Source organism: Haliotis cracherodii, unplaced genomic scaffold (genome assembly GCF_022045235.1).
Source record: "Haliotis cracherodii isolate W230 unplaced genomic scaffold, xgHalCrac1.p SCAF_8, whole genome shotgun sequence".
NCBI classification, from domain to species: Eukaryota; Metazoa; Mollusca; class Gastropoda; order Lepetellida; family Haliotidae; genus Haliotis; species Haliotis cracherodii.
Genome location: NW_027266341.1, coordinates 2,709,617 through 2,729,441, shown reverse-complemented (window position 1 = coordinate 2,729,441; position 19,825 = coordinate 2,709,617). Strand labels below are relative to the sequence as shown.

The following is a 19,825-nucleotide window of genomic DNA, read 5'->3' as shown; positions in this document are numbered from 1 at the left end:
TAAGCATTCATTTACACCTAAATGATAAATAACTATTACATTTAGGAATTGCAAATAGTTGAAAAATGTACATGTCAGTTTTAGAAAGAAAGCTAGTTTGATTATGTTTTTCAACAAAATCTACCGCCTCTGGTGGTAGGAAGAAACTTAATTAACGTCTATCTGCACATTTGCCATTATGGAAATCATAGTTCTTCTTTTAGTTTTATAGCATGTTTATTCAATTCACTCAGCACAATAATGGGTAATAATGGGTGAGCACAATAATTATGTCTTGTACTACCGTTCAGCACAGTATAGTAAAATAAAATCGTGAATACGCAGATGCCCCCATGACTTTTAATTAGAACAATTAAGCCTAAGGAAGGCACCAAGGCAAATGAGGCTGACATGCATCAACCAAGTCAGCGAACCTGACCAACCGATCCCCTTAGCTGCCTCTTACGACAAGCACAGTCACCTTTAACGGCAAGCATGGGTTGCTGAAGACGTATTCTTCCCCGGATCTTCACGGGTCTTTCACATTTTGAAACAATTGCATTAACATTATTGGTTTACAAGTATGTTAATCTTAGAGATACAAATATTCCTTCACTGTGGGAAGCAACACAACCGATGTTAACATATGAACAATACGGCTTTGAACTACATGATAAATACTTTTGTTGCATTTGTGAAACCTTATCGGTAAACAAACGCGACAAAGCCCTTTCCATATCCATGCTAAAATCTCCGCTGAAAGCACAGCCGATTGTACTCCTCCGACTATATCATGAGTATGTGTTTCCTGAGCTCTCATACTTACAGTGAGTGAGTGAGTGAGTTAATATTTAACGTCACATCGGCAGTATTTCAGCCATATCGTGACGAGTACTTACAGTGAACATGAACACTATGATGAGCTAGGTGAATAAACATATCACCCACGCTACTTTTCGCGTTGGTGATGAGTGAGTGGGTGTTGTTTTATCAACAATATTACATGTAGATCACGCCAGCCTGTAAATAATCATGTGTAGAATATCACGTTGTCGTGGTGCGATGAAACCCAGTTATCAAGACATTGGAGCGATATATTTATTCAACCGCCAGATTAAAAAATACACAACAAAACTCCAAATGAAATTAATTATTCATCCCTTTACAAGTTAAACTTTATATGAATAGTTCGCAAGCTCAATATGAAAGCCGGTGATGATGCCGAGGCCGTTATAGGCGTTGCCGTCAATATCAGCATCACCAAAACTCGCCCGCTTGTAAACAGGTTCCACACCTGCAGAACAGCAAACGAAGATGACGAACAATTACACAATTTCTTTCATCGCCTGTTTAACTCTCTGTGGCAATTCGGCTTCAAATCTCAGAAGAGAATCATCAATAACCGAGTCTGGAGGGAAGCAAACGCTCTCAGGACGATGACATGAACGCACGTGATGAACAACACCATCAGCTGAGGACACACGAGGTCTGAAAGAAAAACAGATGTCTAATAGTTATTATGCTCAAGTGTTTACACGGCAACTAGCGTGAAAATATGGCAACGAATGATTCTTAAACAGGTCTTTATTGATGTATATAAATATTTGAAATTATAGATCAACACATTGCATTGCTAGACAACAGACAGGATTACTTTGCTCTTTCTGTGCAAGGACCGGGTAAAACTCCTACCAGTTACAATAATCTCTTAAAACACTAAAACGCTTCTGTTGCGCCTCGAAGAAAGTATCTAGTATAAAACATGTGACTGTAAAACCTTCTTATTCGCATACATTAACAATGGTTAACGCTAACTGCGACACTGATGGAGCCGAATTGTCATCCGACATGTCACAATCTCCTTTCGGTTCTCTTCAAAGATGCGACAGGTGTTGATTTTATTGACCATGAAACTACTTTTAACCAGGTAATTGTGTAAGGGGATTTGGCGTAGAGCAGATGGGTTTCTGGAACCGTCACTCTATCCGGAATATAAAGGTACTTGAAAGCCTTCCATTGAGGTGGGGTCGACCTGGAGTAGTCGAAGTGTTCAATGCCAGAATAATGGTTCCTGGTTTTGCCGTGGCTGGTGTAGTGGAACATGATGTAGAAGTGGAACCCTGCTGCTTGTGGGTACCTGGCAGTTAGTTCCTGTGTCAGGGAGATTTGAGGAAAAAAGTAGTAATATTACACAATGCCTATTCAACAGCGTATGTTGGTGGAATGTTGACATATTATCAGCTTTTTATGGTAAATAGATGCTGATTTCGATATAAGGACTTCAAAACAAGGTAATCATGTTTTATAGAGTTACCTACCTACTTTTGTTTGTTTGTGTGTTTGTCGTTGTTGTTAACGCCGCACTCAGCAATATTCCAGCTATATGACGGCGGTCTGTAACAAATCGAGTCTGGACAACACAATCCAGTGATTGACAACATGAACATCGATCCATGCAATTGGCACCTACCCACTGGATGATGTTACATGTATTATCGCGTAATTCGAATACGTGACCAATTAAAGCACATTTTCATATTCTGATTTTAATTGGTGGTTAAAGATTCTTGGGCTATTGTTTTGCTGACCATCGCCCATGTTGCCTACTTTTAATATTTGAAAGAATAATGGTTTTTTTAACGAAGCACCCAGCAATGTTCCAGTTATATGACGTCGGTGTGTAAATTTTCGAGTCTGGACCAGACAATACAGTAATTGGCATCATAGGCATCGATCCCATCCATCGCCCTTACAAGCATGGGTTGCTGAAGACAACTTTTAACCCGGATCTTCTTGGGGTCGTAACTTTCAACAAGTGTTAGAAAACAACATGACATTGCCGGTGCAAAGGAACCATGTCAAGTATGAAAAAATCAGTTATCACTTACATAGATGAACGGTTTTAAAGCGACATTTCTCCTCGGAAGAATGATCTCATCAACATCAATACCCATCACCCAGCTGTATCCCGATAGTCTCTCTCTGCAGTCTAACAGGACAAAACCGTCATCTTGTACAAACTGCCCATCATGGTCGTGACGGTGTCTGTACAGATCCCGATAGGCAACACCTTCAAACATACGAAGGGGAATCATTTTTTAACAAGCCAGACAAGCTTCACCTGTATACTATGAAGCACACATGGTAAATCCCCTGAGAAATGGAATAAATTATCATATCTCGAAAAAGAGTTCGGATTTACAACATTCTGAAATGGATATGGGATCTAATTAATTTTAGATTTACCAATAAATGATGTCGAGTGTACTCTCGATTATCGTGTGATGATCTATCGCAAGTGTTTTACTTTTATTTGATATGTTATCTGTAGTGTCAGCTACGGGTAAACGCTTTGTTTTTTCCGTTCAATGATGTTAGAATATGCAATTTTATTTGTGTAGGCTAACAGACGGTTGTTTGACCTCGCATGTTTTGACGTGTATGTCGTGAAGTCAAACAGCTGATCTAACATGGTGTGGTCACATTCGAGTTCCTTTTAAGATATCCGTCTTCGGTTCATAGAACTCTTCAGTTAGGGGGAAGAACTGAGTACTGACAACCTCTGCCGAAAACAGCGAAAATTAAATTGAGTGAGAGCGTGAGTTGGGTTTAACACCGCTTTCAACAGTACTCCAGTTATATCGCGGCGTGTCAGATTAATGTTGGAGGAAAGCCCGAAGTGATGCAGGTCTTATACGTGTACCACTTCGGTGAAACCCACGAGCACGGGTATGGTGCTGACACACCTAGAAACATAATCAGGGCGAACCGGGATTCGAACCAACAATCAGAGGTTTCTGGAGTGCCCAAGGGATTCAACTCTGCAAAGCAAATGGCCGCGCCTTAGACGACTGACAACCCCCACCCCCCTTCCTTTTTTGGGTCAGGATAAGCGGTGGGGTTAAACTCATCAAAAAGTAGGGGATAGGGAAATACATTCATATAATGATTCATTGCTTGACAGAAGAAAAGATCAGCTTTAAAAACTACTAGTAAATTTTGCAAAATCAATATTTCTTCAACTGTACAAATACTTTGTCTCGAGCTGCGTATTGCATATGGAATGAAGATGTAGTTCCGAACTCCGTACAGTTGCTTTCCCGTATGGGGGTCGAGAGACAGTCTACCAAGCCTGAGTGGTTCACTACTTCGCGCCTCTATACAGTGGTGTATTACCTCTTGGAAGACGACAGCATTAGCATTTGAAATATGGCTTCAGTGGTTCCATATTACTCTAAAAGGAGAAGAAATCTTGTAAATTGTTCTTTAAAATGTAATGTAACCATCGTTAATGTATATTCAATCGCTGAAAATGTAAGTTCTATATTTCGTTCGATACATTTTTAAGGGTGTAACCCTTTCTGTCATGTGAACGAATTAATTTTTCTTTCAGGTTGAATGAGGATTGTTTTTATTCAGAAAACTTATTAATATGAGCAAATTCATTCTCATTTTCTGTTGTAAGGATGAGGATGTATATTTTTCTCAATTATACTGGTAACTTGACCTTTAAATCACACAGAAATGTAGATATCGTTACAGTATACAGGAAAGTATAAATTTGAAGTAATGTGTTAGTAATAGTAAACATTAAATACGTGTGGACCTAATTGTGTTCCTTTACCCTGCTTGTATGTCATGTAAATTGCCGTCATTTTTATGTAACACGTTCAACATCAAGGGAGTAATTCAAATCTGGCGTTCAGGGATTCATACCGTGATATTGTAACATAATCTAAACAGTTTCGCATGAACTAATCACGACCGCTCTCGTCATTTTGTTTTGACGTAAGAAAATGGATTTTAGATAAGAAAATGAAAAGCAGGGACAATTCTCAATGAATGTATACTTTGACATACATGTCATATTTCTGTCATCGTCAAGATATGTACTCTACAGTGATATGAATTATTGTAGATCTAGATTTCAAACAAGGGCGTTCGCTTGAGTTAACTTGTAATATTCGGGTGTATTAATATTACAACTAATATAAAATGTAGCCAACTTAGAATACCTGTACTTTCATCGATGGCTTGGCAGTGCATATGCCATTGGGATTAGCTAAATTTCGATATTGTTGGAAAGACAAACAATTCTTGATGATTGTTATACAATTTGGTTACAATGTGTGTAGAAATAAGAACGTTGAAACACTTTTTATACAATGTTTACGTTTTTGAAGCCGCGACGTCATCACAGTGCGGCACGTCATTCACTCATGCGGCACAGCTGTGATAATAAATACTCCTATGGCTTTGGCGTTTGATTTCATAGAGCTTCCGTGAGATAACACTTCCAGTCAGAAGTCATCTTTGTTGTCTTCACAATCAGTACAACAATGGCATGTTACAAACTGCTACAAGACATGGTTCTAACGATACAAAAGTTGCCAATGTTTATCGAATATTTAACTGTTCACGTAACTAAATGCCTGCAACCCCTCCAAAACGTAAGGTTACTCAGTATATAGCATTCTGATGGAAAATGATTGAACATGCCAGAACGTACGGTGACTGATCCGGTATACTGCAATGAGGACACTACTCTACCTTCTTTTCATCTTGTTTATTCCCGTTAGACTAGGTACCCGGGACTCGCCTGTCTCATAATTTGTTTGTTTTGTAACGCCACACTCAGCAATATTCCAGCTATATGACGGCGGTCTGTAAATAATCGAGTCTGGACCAGACAATCCAGTGATTTACATCATGCGCATCGATCCACGCAACTGGGATCGATGACTTGTATTAACCAAGGTAGCGAGCCTGACCACCCGATCCTTTTATGACAAGCATAGTCGCCTGTACGGCAAGCATGGGTTGCAGAAGACCTACTCTTCCCCGTATCTTTACGGGTCGCTTGTTTCATGAAACAACTGAATTGGTGGTCCTGACTTGGTTGATTGCCTGTCATTGTACCCCAACGACATGGAATGTTCCACATAATATCAAGCACGGCAGTATTTAGCCAAGACTCTTGTTTAGATGCAGCATTGTTATAGCTTGGATTTTACTGACTGCGGCTCTTGAAACAACAAAAACAAAGAAACAGACCTTCTATTCTTCCGGGCAACTCATAGGGCTGAACTTCTAGTATTCCTTGTCTGGAATAATACCGAAATATCTTCCGTATACTTTCTGGATTGTCCAAATCAAATATCAGAATCTTGTCAACTCCCAGTATCTTTTGGATTTCTATCCATTCCACTAATCGCTGAGGCCTCAGGTCTTTTCCAAATAAGGTCTTCCCACACAGAGCTAAACTTCCTGGTCGTTGGACTGGTCTCTTCACTGGAATATAATCCTGTACGTCATGGCTGCACGAGGACGACGTCAGGGACATCTGTACCACATCTGTCCCAAGTGGCAATGAACAAGTGTACTTTGTGGCGTTGTAATGACCCCCCTTTGGTACCCTGTATGTTTCCGATGCACGAGTTATCAACAACGTGTGGTTGCTCAGTATGATGCAACACTTCAAGGTCACATGGGCGCCATCAAAGGTGTTTATGATGATGTTCAAACGACCCTTTATTGGTCGATCTGTTATTGCATAGGCAGTTAGAAGTAAGGCGGACAAATTTCCAATTTGTCGGAAATACTGAAGTGGTTTACCGCTGTTTTCAGAGAGAGTACCTGTGCGAGATGTCTTGTGAAGTGAGAATGGTTTTCCATCATTAAACATGTACACCTCTGCTATCTCCAGCTGAAACAACAAAGTAGGGCTAAGTACCACGCAACTGGACAATACTGCCCAAGAGGTGTCAGCTTAATAAAAGTCCCAGGTGATACACATGTTTATGCTTTTGAACGTGGTGTTGGGTGTGATGCTGGGTATGGTGCTGGGTGTGGTGCTGGGTATGGTGCTGCGTATGATGCTGGGTGTGGTGCAGGGTGTGGTGCTGGGTATGATGCTGGGTGTGGTGTTGGATGTGATGCTGGGTATGGTGCTGGGTATGATGCTGGGTGTGGTGTTGGGTATGGTGCTGCGTATGGTGCAGGGTGTGGTGCTGGGTATGGTGCTGCGTATGGTGCAGGGTGGGGTGTTGGGTATGGTGCTGGGTATGGTGCTGGGTATAATGCTGGGTGTGGTGTTGGGTGTGATGCTGGGTATGGTGCTGGGTGTGATGCTGGGTGTGGTGCTGGGTATTGTATAAGGAATGCTTTTGAGCATGGTGCAGGTTGTGGTGCTAGGTATGATGCTGGTATGCTATTGAATATGGCGCTGGGTATGGTGCTGGGTGTGGTGCAGGGTATGATGCTTGGTGTGGTGCTAGGTATGATGCTGGGTATGCTTTTGAGTATGGTGCTAGGTATAGTGGTGGGTGTGGTGCTGGGTATGACGCAGGGGTGCTTTTGAGTATGGTGCTGGGTGTGGTGCTGGGTGTAGTGCAGGGAATGCTTTTGAGCATGGTGCTAGGTATGGTGCTGGGTATGGTGCTTGGTTTGGTGTTGAGTGTTGCTGGGTATGGTCTGGGTATGATGCTGGATGTGGTGCTGGGTGTGGTGCTGGGTATGTGCTGGGTATGGTGCAGGGTGTGGTGCTGGGTGTGGTGCTGGGTGTGGTTCTGGGTGTGGTGCTGGGTATGGTGCTGGGTTTGGTGCTGGGTGTGGTGCTGGTTATGATGCTGGGTGTGGTCTTGGGTGTGATGCAGGGTGTGGTGCTAGGTGTGGTGCTGGTTATGATGCTTGGTATGGTCTGGGTATGATGCTGGGTGTGGTGCTGGGTGTGGTGCTGGGTGTGGTGCTGGGTATGTGCTGGGTGTGGTGCAGGGTGTGGTGCTGGGTGTGGTGCTGGGTGTTGTGCTGGGTGTGGTGCTGGGTATGTGCTGGGTATGGTGCTGGGTGTGGTGCTGTGTGTGGTGCTGGGTGTGGTGCTGGGTATGGTGCTGGGTATGGTGCTGGGTTTGGTGCTGGGTGTGGTGCTGGGTATGGTGCTGGGTATGGTCTGGGTGTGGTGCTGGGTGTGGTGCTGGGTATGGTGCTGGCTATGGTGCAGGGTGTGGTGCTGAGTGTGATGCAGGGTGTGGTGCTCGGTATGGTGCTGGTTATGATGCTGGGTATGGTGTTGGGTGTGATGCAGGGTGTGGTGCTGGGTATGGTGCTAGTTATGATGCTGGGTGTGGTGTTGGGTGTGATGCAGGGTGTGATGTTGGGTGTGGTGTTGGGTGTGATGCAGGGTGTGGTGTTGTGTTTGAAACTGGGTATGATGCTGGTGTGATGCTGGGTGTGATGCTGGGTCTGGTGCTGGGTATGGTGCAAGGCATGCTTTTGAGCATGGTACTGGGTGTGGTGCTAGGTATGATGCTGGCATGCTATTGAATATGGTGCTGGGTATGATGCTGGGTGTGGTGCAGGGTATGATGCTTGGTGTGGTGCTAGGTATGATGCTGGGTATGCTACTGAGTATGGTGCTGGGTATGATGCTGGGTGTGGTGCTGGGTGTGGTGCTGGGTATGGTGCTGGGTATGACGCTGGGATGCTTTTGAGCATGGTGCTGGGTATGGTGCTGGGTGTAGTGCTGGGTGTAGTGCAGGAAAATGCTTTTGAGCAAGGTGCTGGGTATGATACAGGAATCCTTTTCCGCATGGTGCTGGGTGTGGTGCTTGGTGTAGTGCAGGGAATGCGTTTGAGCATGGTGCTGGGTGTGGTGCTAGGTATGATCCTGGGTATGCTTTTGAGTATAGTGCTTGGTATGGTGCTGGGTATGGTGCTAGGTATGATGCTGGTTGTGGTGCTTCGTATGATGGTGGGTGTGGTGCTGCGTGGTGCAGGGAATGCTTTTGAGCATGGTGCTGGGTGTGGTGCTAGGTATGATCCTGGGTATGCTTTTGAGTATGGTACTTGGTATGGTGCTGGGTATGGTGCTAGGTATGATGCTGGGTGTGGTGCTAGGTATGATGCATGGTGTGGTGCTGGGTATGGTGCAGGGAATGCTTTTGAGCATGGTGCTGGGTATGGTGTATGGTGTGGTGCTGGGAGTGGTGCTGGGTATTGTGCTAGGTATGATGCTGGGTGTAGTGCTAGGTATGATACTGGGTATGGTACTGGGTGTGATGCTGAGTGTGGTGTTGGGTGTGATGCTGGAGATGGTGCTGTGTGATGTTGGGTGTGGTGCTGGTTGTGGTGCTGGTTGTCATGCAGGGTATGGTGCTGGTTGTGATGCTGGGTATGGTGCTGGGTATGGCGCTGGGTATGATGCTGGGTGTGATGCTGGTTGTGGTGCTGGGTGTGATGCTGTGAATGGTGCTGGGTATGGTGCTGGTGTGGTGTTGGTTGTGATTTTCGGGATGGTGCTGTGTGATGATGGGTGTGGTGCTGGGTGTGGTGCTGGTTGTCATGCTTGGTATGGTGCTGGTTGTGATGCTGGGTATGTTGCTGGGTATGGCGCTTGGTATGGTGCTAGGTATGATGCTGGGTGTGGTGCTAGGTATGATGCTGGGTATGATGATGCGTATGATGCTAGGTATGATGCTGGGTGTGATGCTGGGTGTGATGCTGGGTGTGATGCTGGGTGTGATGCTGCGTATGGTGCTAGGTATGATGCTAGGTATAATGCTGGGTGTGATGCTGCGTATGGTGCTAGGTGTGGTGCTGGGTATGGTGCTAGGTATGATGCTAGGTATGATGTTGGGTGTGATGCTGGGTGTGATGCTAGGTGTGATGCTGGGTGTGATGCTGTGTATGGTGCTAGGTATGGTGCTAGGTATGGTGCTAGGTATGATGCTGGGTGTGATGCTGGGTGTGATGCTGCGTATGGTGCTAGGTGTAGTGCTGGGTATGGTGCTAGGTATGATGCTAGGTATGATGTTGGGTGTGATGCTGGGTGTGATGCTGCGTATGGTGCTAGGTATGATGCTAGGTATAATGCTGGGTGTGATGCTGCGTATGGTGCTAGGTGTGGTGCTGGGTATGGTGCTAGGTATGATGCTAGGTATGATGCTGGGTGTGATGCTGGGTGTGATGCTAGGTGTGATGCTGGGTGTGATGCTGTGTATGGTGCTAGGTATGGTGCTAGGTATGATGCTAGGTATGATGCTGGGTGTGATGCTGGGTGTGATGCTGCGTATGGTGCTGGGTATGGTGCTAGGTATGATGCTAGGTATGATGCTGGGTGTGATGCTGGGTGTGATTCTGGGTGTGACGCTGGGTGTGATGCTGCGTATGGTGCTAGGTGTGGTGCTGGGTATGATGATGCGTATGGTGCTGGGTGTGGTGCTGGGTGTGACACTGGGAATGTTTCTGGGTGTGATGCTGGGTGTGGTGCTGGGTGTGGTGCTTGGTATGGTGCTGGGTATGGTGCCGGGTTCAGTGCTGGGTATATTGCTGGGTATGGGTGTGTTGCTGGTTTGGGTGCTGGGTATGATGCTGGGTGTGGTGCTAGGTATGATGCTGGGTATGGTGCTGGGTGTGATGCTGGCTGTGGTGTTGGGTGTGATGCAGGGTGTGGTGCTGGGTATGGTGCTGGGTGTGATGCTGAGTGGAGTTGGGTGTGATGCTGTGTATGGTGCTGGGTGTGATGCTGGGTGTGATGCGGGGTGTGGTGCTGTGTGATGCTGCGTGTGATGCTGTGTGTGAGGTGCTGGGTATGATGCTGGGTGTTGTGTTGGGTGTGATGCTGGGTATGGGGATGGGTATGGCGCTGGGTGTTATGCTGAGTGTGGTGCTGGGTGTGATGCTGGGTGTGATGCTGCGTGTGATGCCGGGTGTGGTGCTGGGTATGGTGCTGGTTGTGATGCTTGGTATGGTGCTGAGTATGGCTATGGATGTGGTGCTGGGTGTGATGCTGGGTGTGATGCTGGGTGTTGTGCTGGGTGTTATGCTGGGTGTGATGCTGTGTATTGTGCTGGTGTGGTGCTGTGTATGGTACTGGGTGTAATGCTGGGTATGATGATGTGTATGGTGCTGGGTGTGGTGCTGGGTGTGGTGCTGGGTACAGTGCTTGGTGTTATGCTGGGTATGGGTTCTGGTGCTTGCTATGGTGCTGGGTGTGGTGCTGGTTGTGATGCTGGATGTGGTGCTGGGTGTGATGCTGGATGTGGTGCTGGTTGTGGTGCTGGGTATAGTGCTGGCTATGATGCTGGGTGTGGTGCTGGGTATGGTGCTGGGTATGGTGCAGGGTGTGGTGCTGGGTATGGTGCTAGGTATGATGCTTGTTGTGGTGTTGGGTGTGATGCTGGGTATTGTGCTGGGTGTGATGCTGGGTGTGGTGCTGGGTATGGTGCAAGGAATGCTTTGAGCATTGTGCTGGTTGTGGTGCTGGGTATGGTGCTGGGTATGACGCAGGGATACTTTTGAGAATGCTGCTGTGTATGTTGCTGGGTGTGGTGCTGGGTGTAGAGCAGGGAATGCTTCTGAGCATGACGCTGGGTATGGTGCTAGGTATGATGCTGGGTGCTGTGCTGGGTATGGTGCAGGGAATGCTTTTGACCATGGTGCTGGGTATTGTGGTGGGTGTGATGCTGTGTATGGTGCTGGTTGTCATGCTGGGTATGGTGTTGGGTATGGCTATGGGTGTGGTGCTGTGTGTGATGCCTGGTGTGATGCTGGATGTGGTGCTTGGTGTGATGCTGGGTGTGATGCTGTGTATGGTGCTGGTGTGGTGCTGTGTATGGTGCTGGGTGTAATGCTGGGTATGATGATGTGTATGGTGCTGGGTGTGGTGCTGGGTGTGATGCTGGGTGTGGTGCTGGGTGCGGTGCTAGATATGGTGCAGGGTGTGGTGCTTGGTATGGTGCTGGGTATGGTACCGGGTATAGTGCTGGGTATATTGCTGGGCATGCTATGTGGTGCTGGGTATGATGCTGGGTATGGTGCTGGCTGCGGTGCGGGGTATGATGCTGGATGCGATGCTGCTGGGTATGATGCTGGGTATGATGCTGGATGTTATGCTGCTGGGTATGATGCTGGGTATGATGCTGGGTGTGGTGCTGTGTATGGTGCTGGGTACGATGCTGGGTATGGTGCTGGGTGTGGTGCTTGGTGTACTGCTGGGTGTGATGCTGGGTGTGGTGCTGGATGTGGTGCTGGGTGTGGTTCTTGGTGTGCTGCTGGGTATGGTGCTGGGCGTGATCCTGGTTATGATTCAGGGTGTGATGCAGGGTATGATGCTGGATGCGATGCTGATTGTGGTTCTTGGTGAGGTGCCGGGTATGGTGCTGGGTGTGGTGCTGGGTATGGTGCTGGGTGTGGTGCTGGGTATGGTGCTGGTATGGTGCTGGGTATGGTGCTGGGTATGGTTCTGGGTGTGATGCTGGGTGTGATGCTGGGCGTGGTGCGTGGTGCCAGGTGTAGTGCTGGTGTTGGAGCATGGGTATGCTACTGGATATAGTGCAGGGTATGCTACAGGGTATGGTGCAGGTTGTGTTACAGGGTATCTTGCTGGGTAATCTACTGGGTATTCTTCCGGGTATTGTGCTGGGTATTGTATAAGGTGTGGTGTTGAGTATGCTATAGTATTATATAGTGCACTTTTGCCCGTTTTTAAATTGCAGCCCTCTCATTGGCTGATTTCTGCCCACAGGGTCCCCTTCCCCCACCCCCAAAACCCAGGGTAATAACGTCATATATTTCTGTCCTTTCATTGACGGATTTCTGCCAGCAAAACAATTACGTATATTTTACACGTGGATGTTGACGACGTCTTAGATCGTCGTGGATGGTGAACCAAATACGGTCTTCAGGTAGAAGCAGTTGGGGAATGTCTTCTATGTTCTCGTAAGATTTTGTGTTCATATTTCCATTTGTACAGTTTAATATCGCACATATAGCACTGAGCGCAATCGCTCATTCGCGTGTCGAATAACCCGTACCTGGCCAGTTCGAGAGGAGTCTGCTTAATTTGAATAAGAAATGTGTAGTAGGTATCTGAACGATTTTTTAAATACCTATAGGAAGTTATGAATACACAATGCCATTTAGAAAGTAGTCAAATGTAACAAATGTTATATTTGGGATAACACTATCATAGTAATGTACAGATTCTCGTACTTTTTTTCGGTTGAGTCCCGATCGGGTTTCGAACCCACCCTTTCCGCGTATTGATAAGTGGAAGTAGTGCTGTTGGAAAGACCACCTTTGTATATAAGTTACTACAGAGTTCATATAACGATGTTACCAGATGTGATGTTACCAGGTGAAAATCTTTTGCACAATTTGGAAAATATTTACTCTTATAATATCAGAGTAGGATACCTAATATTGCATTTTCGGCTTAGCTACATCGGAACAATGCATGGATGTATGCTCATGATTTTGGCTTGTCATATTGTGTGTTATTCACCGACCTCGATGTGTTATATCCCATAGGAAACCATATATAAACAACATAATTGGATGTAGGCTGATTATTGATCTACTTGTTGACAATCATACAGAATACTTCTTGTCAACTCTGATATCACTCACTTTTGTATGCATATAAGAGGTGATATACGGCAAAACCTGGCGAAAACGCGATATAGGGTACCATACTTTGAAAGGCTGTAACAACAAGCTCGTCCCAAATTTTTTCTTGTTAACATTCAAAATCATGTTTAGTATGTTTATGGGCTTTAAAAAAATGAACGGGGTTTGGATGTGTGTGTGCGGTGGTGGCTGGGTAGGATGTGTGTGTGTGTGTGGGGGGGGGGGGGGGGGGGGGGGGAGGGTGTGTGCTCGTGGGTCATACCTAGCCCACGGCCTAACATACTTTGTACGTAACGTCATCGAAGCAGAAATGTTAGTTCGAGATAAGAGTTGGATAGTCGTAGACGATTTTCTGGGCGATATTACGACCGAGGAAGAGACTGGGCTACTTAGACGGTTCATGAAAAAGTCGAGGCACAGAAATGTATCATTCATATATATACAGCAACATTTATTTGCTAAAACGAAACACCATCGAGCTATCAGTTTAAATAGTATTCATATGGTAGTTTATAAAAACCCGAGAGATGGGTCTCAAATCGAAACATTAGCTCGTCAAGTTTATCCCACGAAAATAAATTTTATGCGAGAGGCGTATTATAAGGCGACGAATTTGCCTCATACTTATTTGATGTTAGAACTGACGCCCGCGACACCCAAGACTTATAGATTTAAAGGGAATATATTTGACGGGGCATAGATGTATACATACAGATGTAGCTTACTCGTAATGCAAACCACGTTACCTTAAAGCACTACGTTATATAGCTGTCAAAATAATGCGCGAGTGTTTGTCCATAACGTTGCACCCGTTGTCTTAAAGGGGACGGTATAACGATGCTAGAGGTTAACACCTGAGATCTACACGCATTGTCTCGTGGTACCGCTGTTACGCCTTAAAGTTCAGCTCTATGTATAAAATCAGAACTCGTAGCCCGACTGTACGGGTATAAAGAATGTTAATACGCGAAATTACCTTGCCCTCGTTATTCAATATCGACATGACTTCGCCGACACTAGTGACTACGATACATCTACAGCTGAAACTAGTTCGGAGGATGCGGTAGTACCGACCACACATCATACACATGTCCCATGCGCATAGCCAGACAGAAACGTGACCCCATTTAGCCAACTATGACTCCTATAAGTGCGGTGATATGGGACATTTTGCTGGAGGTTGTGTGTTACCCTGTAGATGGTGCAACATGTTTATACCAGGCCATCAGGCCCGTTATTGCGCAGAACTAGTAAGATTTAGTTTGGAAGCCACTGTTCAAAAGGATTCAATGCTGGTGCTGGTGGTGTTTTGTTTGAGTATATATGCTAGTAATACTGTAAGGTTGTTTAGGGTTTTGAATCCTGTCTGATGTGGTGTTTTATGGTTATGTTTTGGTTGTTTTTTTAAAAAAACATTCGATGTGTCGAGTGAGTCTTCTTCGCTTGTGAGTGAGTATTCTACGCTTTGGTTTGGGTTGAGGTGTCCATGTTGGTTGGTTGTGTGTTTATTTGTCGCGTTGTCGTATTTGTCAAGTTGATGATTACGGTTGGTGTGGGGTGAGATTTTCCATTCCCAGTTGTGTCTATTCTGCGGGTACTGACAATTTTGGGTTGTGTGTTGTGACTGGAGTTAGCCTCTTGGGTGTGTAGTGTGAGGTCCTCATCCGTGTCTCTAGGGCTAACTCATATGACACCTCGGGTAAATGTTTGCCAGTATTGGATTTCGGTTGTGACGTTTACTTAAAGATTTGTCTTATTTGTTGGCTGCTCTGAAAGCGTGTACGTTTGGAAGTATAATTTGGAAACCCTTATTTTGGCGTTTTATGTTAGAGGTAGACACAACTCGATGAGTCGCATTTTAAACAGTTTCACCGATGATTGTACTATAAACGATGATATGGTACACTCTGGTATTGGAATTGGTATTGGAACAAAAAGCGTTAAAAACGTATATGCTACTATTTTGTTGTTTATTCGGATATTAAAGCGACGTACGGCTATAGGTTAAACAGCTGAAAATAAGTATGACATATTCGTACATTCGATGTAAGGGTTAACAACGGCGATGCGGTCAGCGCCAATGTCGCTTACGCACGGTGTCAAATTGTTCGCGGCTATCGAAGGTAATGAAAACAGTAACGTATTTCTTAATACATACACGTGTATAAGGTATCGTGCTGAGTATGCTACTGGGTATAGTGCTGGGTATGGTACAGGGTATGCTGCTAGGTATTCTACTGGGTATTGTGCTTGGTATTGTATAAGGTATGGTGCTGAGTATGCTACTGGATATAGTGCAGGGTATGCTGCTAGGTATTCTACTGGGTATTGTGCTGGGTATTGTATAAGGTATGGTGCTGAGTATGTTACTGGGTATAGTGCAGAGTATGCTACAGGGTATGGTGCAGGGTATGCTGAAGGGTATGGTGCAGGGTATGCTACAGGGTATGGTGCAGGGTATGCTACAGGGTATGGTGCAGGGTATGCTACAGGGTATGGTGCATTGTATGCTACAGGGTATGGTGCAGGGTATGCTACAGGGTATTGTGCTGGGTATGCTAAAGGGTATGGTGATGGGTATGCTAAAGGGTATGGTGATGGGTATTGTACTGGGTTTTGTGCTGGGTATTGTGATGGTGTCCCTGAAATAGAGCAAACGTATACATTTTGACCAGGTTACTCCGTTCCCAAGAGGGTAAGGAAATACATTACCTGGGTAAAGGACAGTAACAGTTATGAAATATGATATCAATGTTAAGCAATACTTACATCTTGACCACTCCTCCACCATACATAACCACCTGCTGAAAGGAGGCAAAGACAGACATAGAAAGGCGCAGGATACCTATATCTACGTCGCAACATCACACCAGGTACTGTTGATAGAGTACAGACAGTATGACGCTGCACACCTTTATCAGCTCAAACCTTTATAAGCTTAACAGCAAACCTCACCTGCTGATTTAGGTCACAGAGATAGCACGGTTTCAAGAACGTTTTCTTAGATTGTCAACGATTCAAATAGGTGATTTTGACATACCACCCTTGGACTGTTTCTATTCGGTCGAATGTGTCAACACAGGTGGCATTGACATATATTTGGGTCATCCGCTCAATTTAGAAGCAGGATATTTGCAGTTTCTGTTCCATAGTTGACTGACCACGGTCGTAGTCATATCATATTCTTTATCTTGTGACTCTGGTTTGCAATACTGTTGCACCCCGCCGACCATCTGTCTGAATACTGTTGCACCTCACCTACCATCTGTCTGAATATTTCAAAACAGTTCCCCTCACCCACCATCTGCAGGTATCAATACTGTTGCACCCCGCCCACCATCTGTCTGAATACTGTTGCACCTCACCTACCGTCTACAGGTCTCAACACTGCTGCACTTCACCCACCATCTGTCTGAATACTGTTGCACCTCAACAACCATCTGCAGGTCTCAATACTGTTGCACCCCGCCCACCATCTGTCTCAATACTGTTGCACCTCACCCACCATCAGTCTGAATACTGTTGCACCTCAACAACCATCTGCAGGTCTCAATACTGTTGCACCCCGCCCACCATCTGTCTCAATACTGTTGCACCTCACCCACCATCTAAAGGGTTGAATACTGTTGCATCTCACCAACTATCAGTCTAAATACTGTGGCACCTCACCCACCATCAGTCTTAGTACTGTTGCACCCCGCCCACCATCTTTCTGAATACTGTTGCACCTCACCCACCATCTAAAGGGTTGAATACTGTTGCATCTCACCAACCATCAGTCTAAATACTGTTGCACCTCACCCACCATCTGTAGCTTTCAATACTGTTGCACCTCACCCACCATCTGTCTGAATACTGTTGCACCCGTTGTCTGTCTCCATACTGTTGCATCTCACCCACCATCTGTCTGAATACTTCAATACTGTTGCACCTAACACATCATCTACAGGTCGCAATACTATTGCAACTCACCCACCATCTACAGGTCTCAATACTGTTGCAACTCACCCACCATCTGTCTGAATACTTCAATACTGTTGCAACTCACCCACCATGTATAGTCTCAATACTGTTGCAACTCACCCACCATCTGTCTGAATACTTCAATACTGTTGCAACTCACCCACCATCTACAGGTCTCAATACTGTTGCACCTCACGCATTGTTTGTCTGAATACTGTTGCACCTCACCCACCATCTGTCTGAATACTATTGCAACTTACCCGCCATCTACAGGTCTCAATACTGTTGTAACTCACCCACCATCTCTCTGAATACTGGTGCACCTCACCCACCATCTGTCTGAATACTTCAATACTGTTGCAACTCACCAACAATCTACAGGTCTCAATACTGTTGCAGCTCACCCACTGTCTGTCTGAATTGTGTTGCACCTCACCTACCATATGTCTGAATACTTCAATACTGTTGCAACTCACCCACCATCTGCAAGTCTCAATACTGTTGCACCTCACCCAAGATCTGTCTGAATACTTTTGCACCTCACCCGTTCGAAGGTGCCTTCTTATACAGGACTCCAAGATTTACTCGCCAATATTCAAGTTGCACATGCACTGACGCGCACTCCCGCGCTGCAGGTTAGCCGCCCATCACGCGGACCTTGTTTGAGGACGCCAATACTTTGCAGTGAGTTATAGTTCACATGCAAGACGCACGGAGTTCTGTTACTAAAATTAACTACTCAAACACTCATGTATTTCTCGCGATATTTGTCCACTATTATTTAGCCTACTTCAGTGACTCAAGGTTTTCAGAGTAAAACCATTAATATGCAAGAAAATCGGTAACATAATAAACACAACATTTGTCTTTTTTTGTCAAATAACATATTTATCTCATCACGTGACCTACAAACTCGATAATTCTCCTCATGACAAGCCTCGATCCGTGACGTCACTGTATTCTATGGAAGTATTGTTAATATTGAGCGCTACATCCGTTCAATTCCCTTCAGCTGAAGCAGGGTCAGTTACACACAACAAATGTGATGTTGTTCGGCAGGGGGGAGGGGCGGTCGGGTAGCCTAGTGGTTAAAGCGTTCGCTCGTCACGCCGAAGATCCGGGTTCGATTCCCGACATGGGTACAATGTGTGAAGCCCATTTCTGGTGTCCCCCGCCGTAATATTCCTGGAATATTGCTAAAAGCGGCGTAAAACCATACTCACTCACTCTGCAGGGTGGTTCTATTAATAAACATACATTCTTAAAATGATAAGGACCTCAGCTTCCATGTAAGTTTTATACAGAAGGTAAATATTGAAAGTGATGCAAAATCTTCGTTGCCGATATTCCACTTTTTTCAGCCTTTGATTTCGGGTTTATTTTCCACGTTTTGTAAATATAAATCAAAACAGTTTATTTCTCAAAGGAGACTTGCTTCAATATGTAAGTGGATATTTCTATTATGTTTCCTGTTAGAATGACTATTTTTTTACACAGGTTAACTATTCAGCTACTTTACTTTAGATGTTCAGAATAAATATTGTGTACGTGGTCTCTGCTCATAAATTAACAGATCAAGAAGCTTCCATATTTGTTAGACATCTCTGCTAAAGGCAACGTCGATTTAACAATTCCGACTTTGAGTGTCTTTAGCATTTATTTAAACACATCCATGACATTGGTGTCACCGTTCAAGCGGTAGCTTCAGCAAGTTTGCTAACACTTTCTTTCAGACCCCGTATAGATACGATTGTTGTGTGAATATGTTGAATGTTAAATGTGACGTCAGGTCAATTTCTCTGCCGATCTTTCTATTTGACCCATAGTGTTAACGTTCACAGAAAGGCATAGTCTGATTCTTGATACTACCATGTGTGAGCCTCGTGAAGGTGAGGGGCGCCACAGATGACCAAAGCATCATTCGGCGGCACAGTATGACCACTGACGCTGTTAACCGTGCCAGGATCCCCTTGTCGTGGGGTCGAGTCCCATATTTGCTTTGATTGTGATTCATGGTTTGTCAGCACCACGCCACTGCTCATGGGTTACACCAAAGTGGGCTACGTCAGGAGCGGCATCACCTTGGACTTACCAAAGTAAAGTGACCCGCCTTGACAGCGGTGTTAAATGCACCTTCGGTTTCCGCCAACGTACAAGCCAGTTTCAAACCCTGGTGTGCAGTCGTGCTTCTGCAGGCAATGACTCTTTGAATATCAGCATTTTAAACTGCACTGCAATGTACAAATATGGAAACCATCTTATGCCAACGAGTATGTTTAATCTGTACAACTTCATTTGGAAGATGCATTAACTTGATAAACAGATCTAAATCATTATAATTAAAGGTGTCAAAACAAGACGGCGTTCTTTAACACCTATATTCAAGAGAAATATCTTCTAAAAGCCCAGTCGATGGTATGATTTCGACTATATCATAAACATATTTGATGAATCACTATCAAGGAGTGATGTTACC

General features: G+C 45.1%; 1 protein-coding gene across 1 annotated transcript; it reads right to left on the bottom strand.

Moving 5' to 3' along the window:
• Positions 1-1,446: 1,446 nt before the first annotated feature.
• Positions 1,447-16,256, bottom strand: LOC139450261 (uncharacterized). The gene is made up of 5 exons (XM_071231939.1): positions 16,156-16,256; positions 6,034-6,685; positions 2,868-3,049; positions 1,897-2,130; positions 1,447-1,467 (listed from the first exon to the last, which is right to left on the bottom strand). Exons 1-5 carry the CDS (start codon positions 16,249-16,251, stop codon positions 1,447-1,449), a joined length of 1,185 nt encoding a protein of 394 aa, XP_071088040.1. The 5' UTR covers positions 16,252-16,256.
• Positions 16,257-19,825: the final 3,569 nt, after the last annotated feature.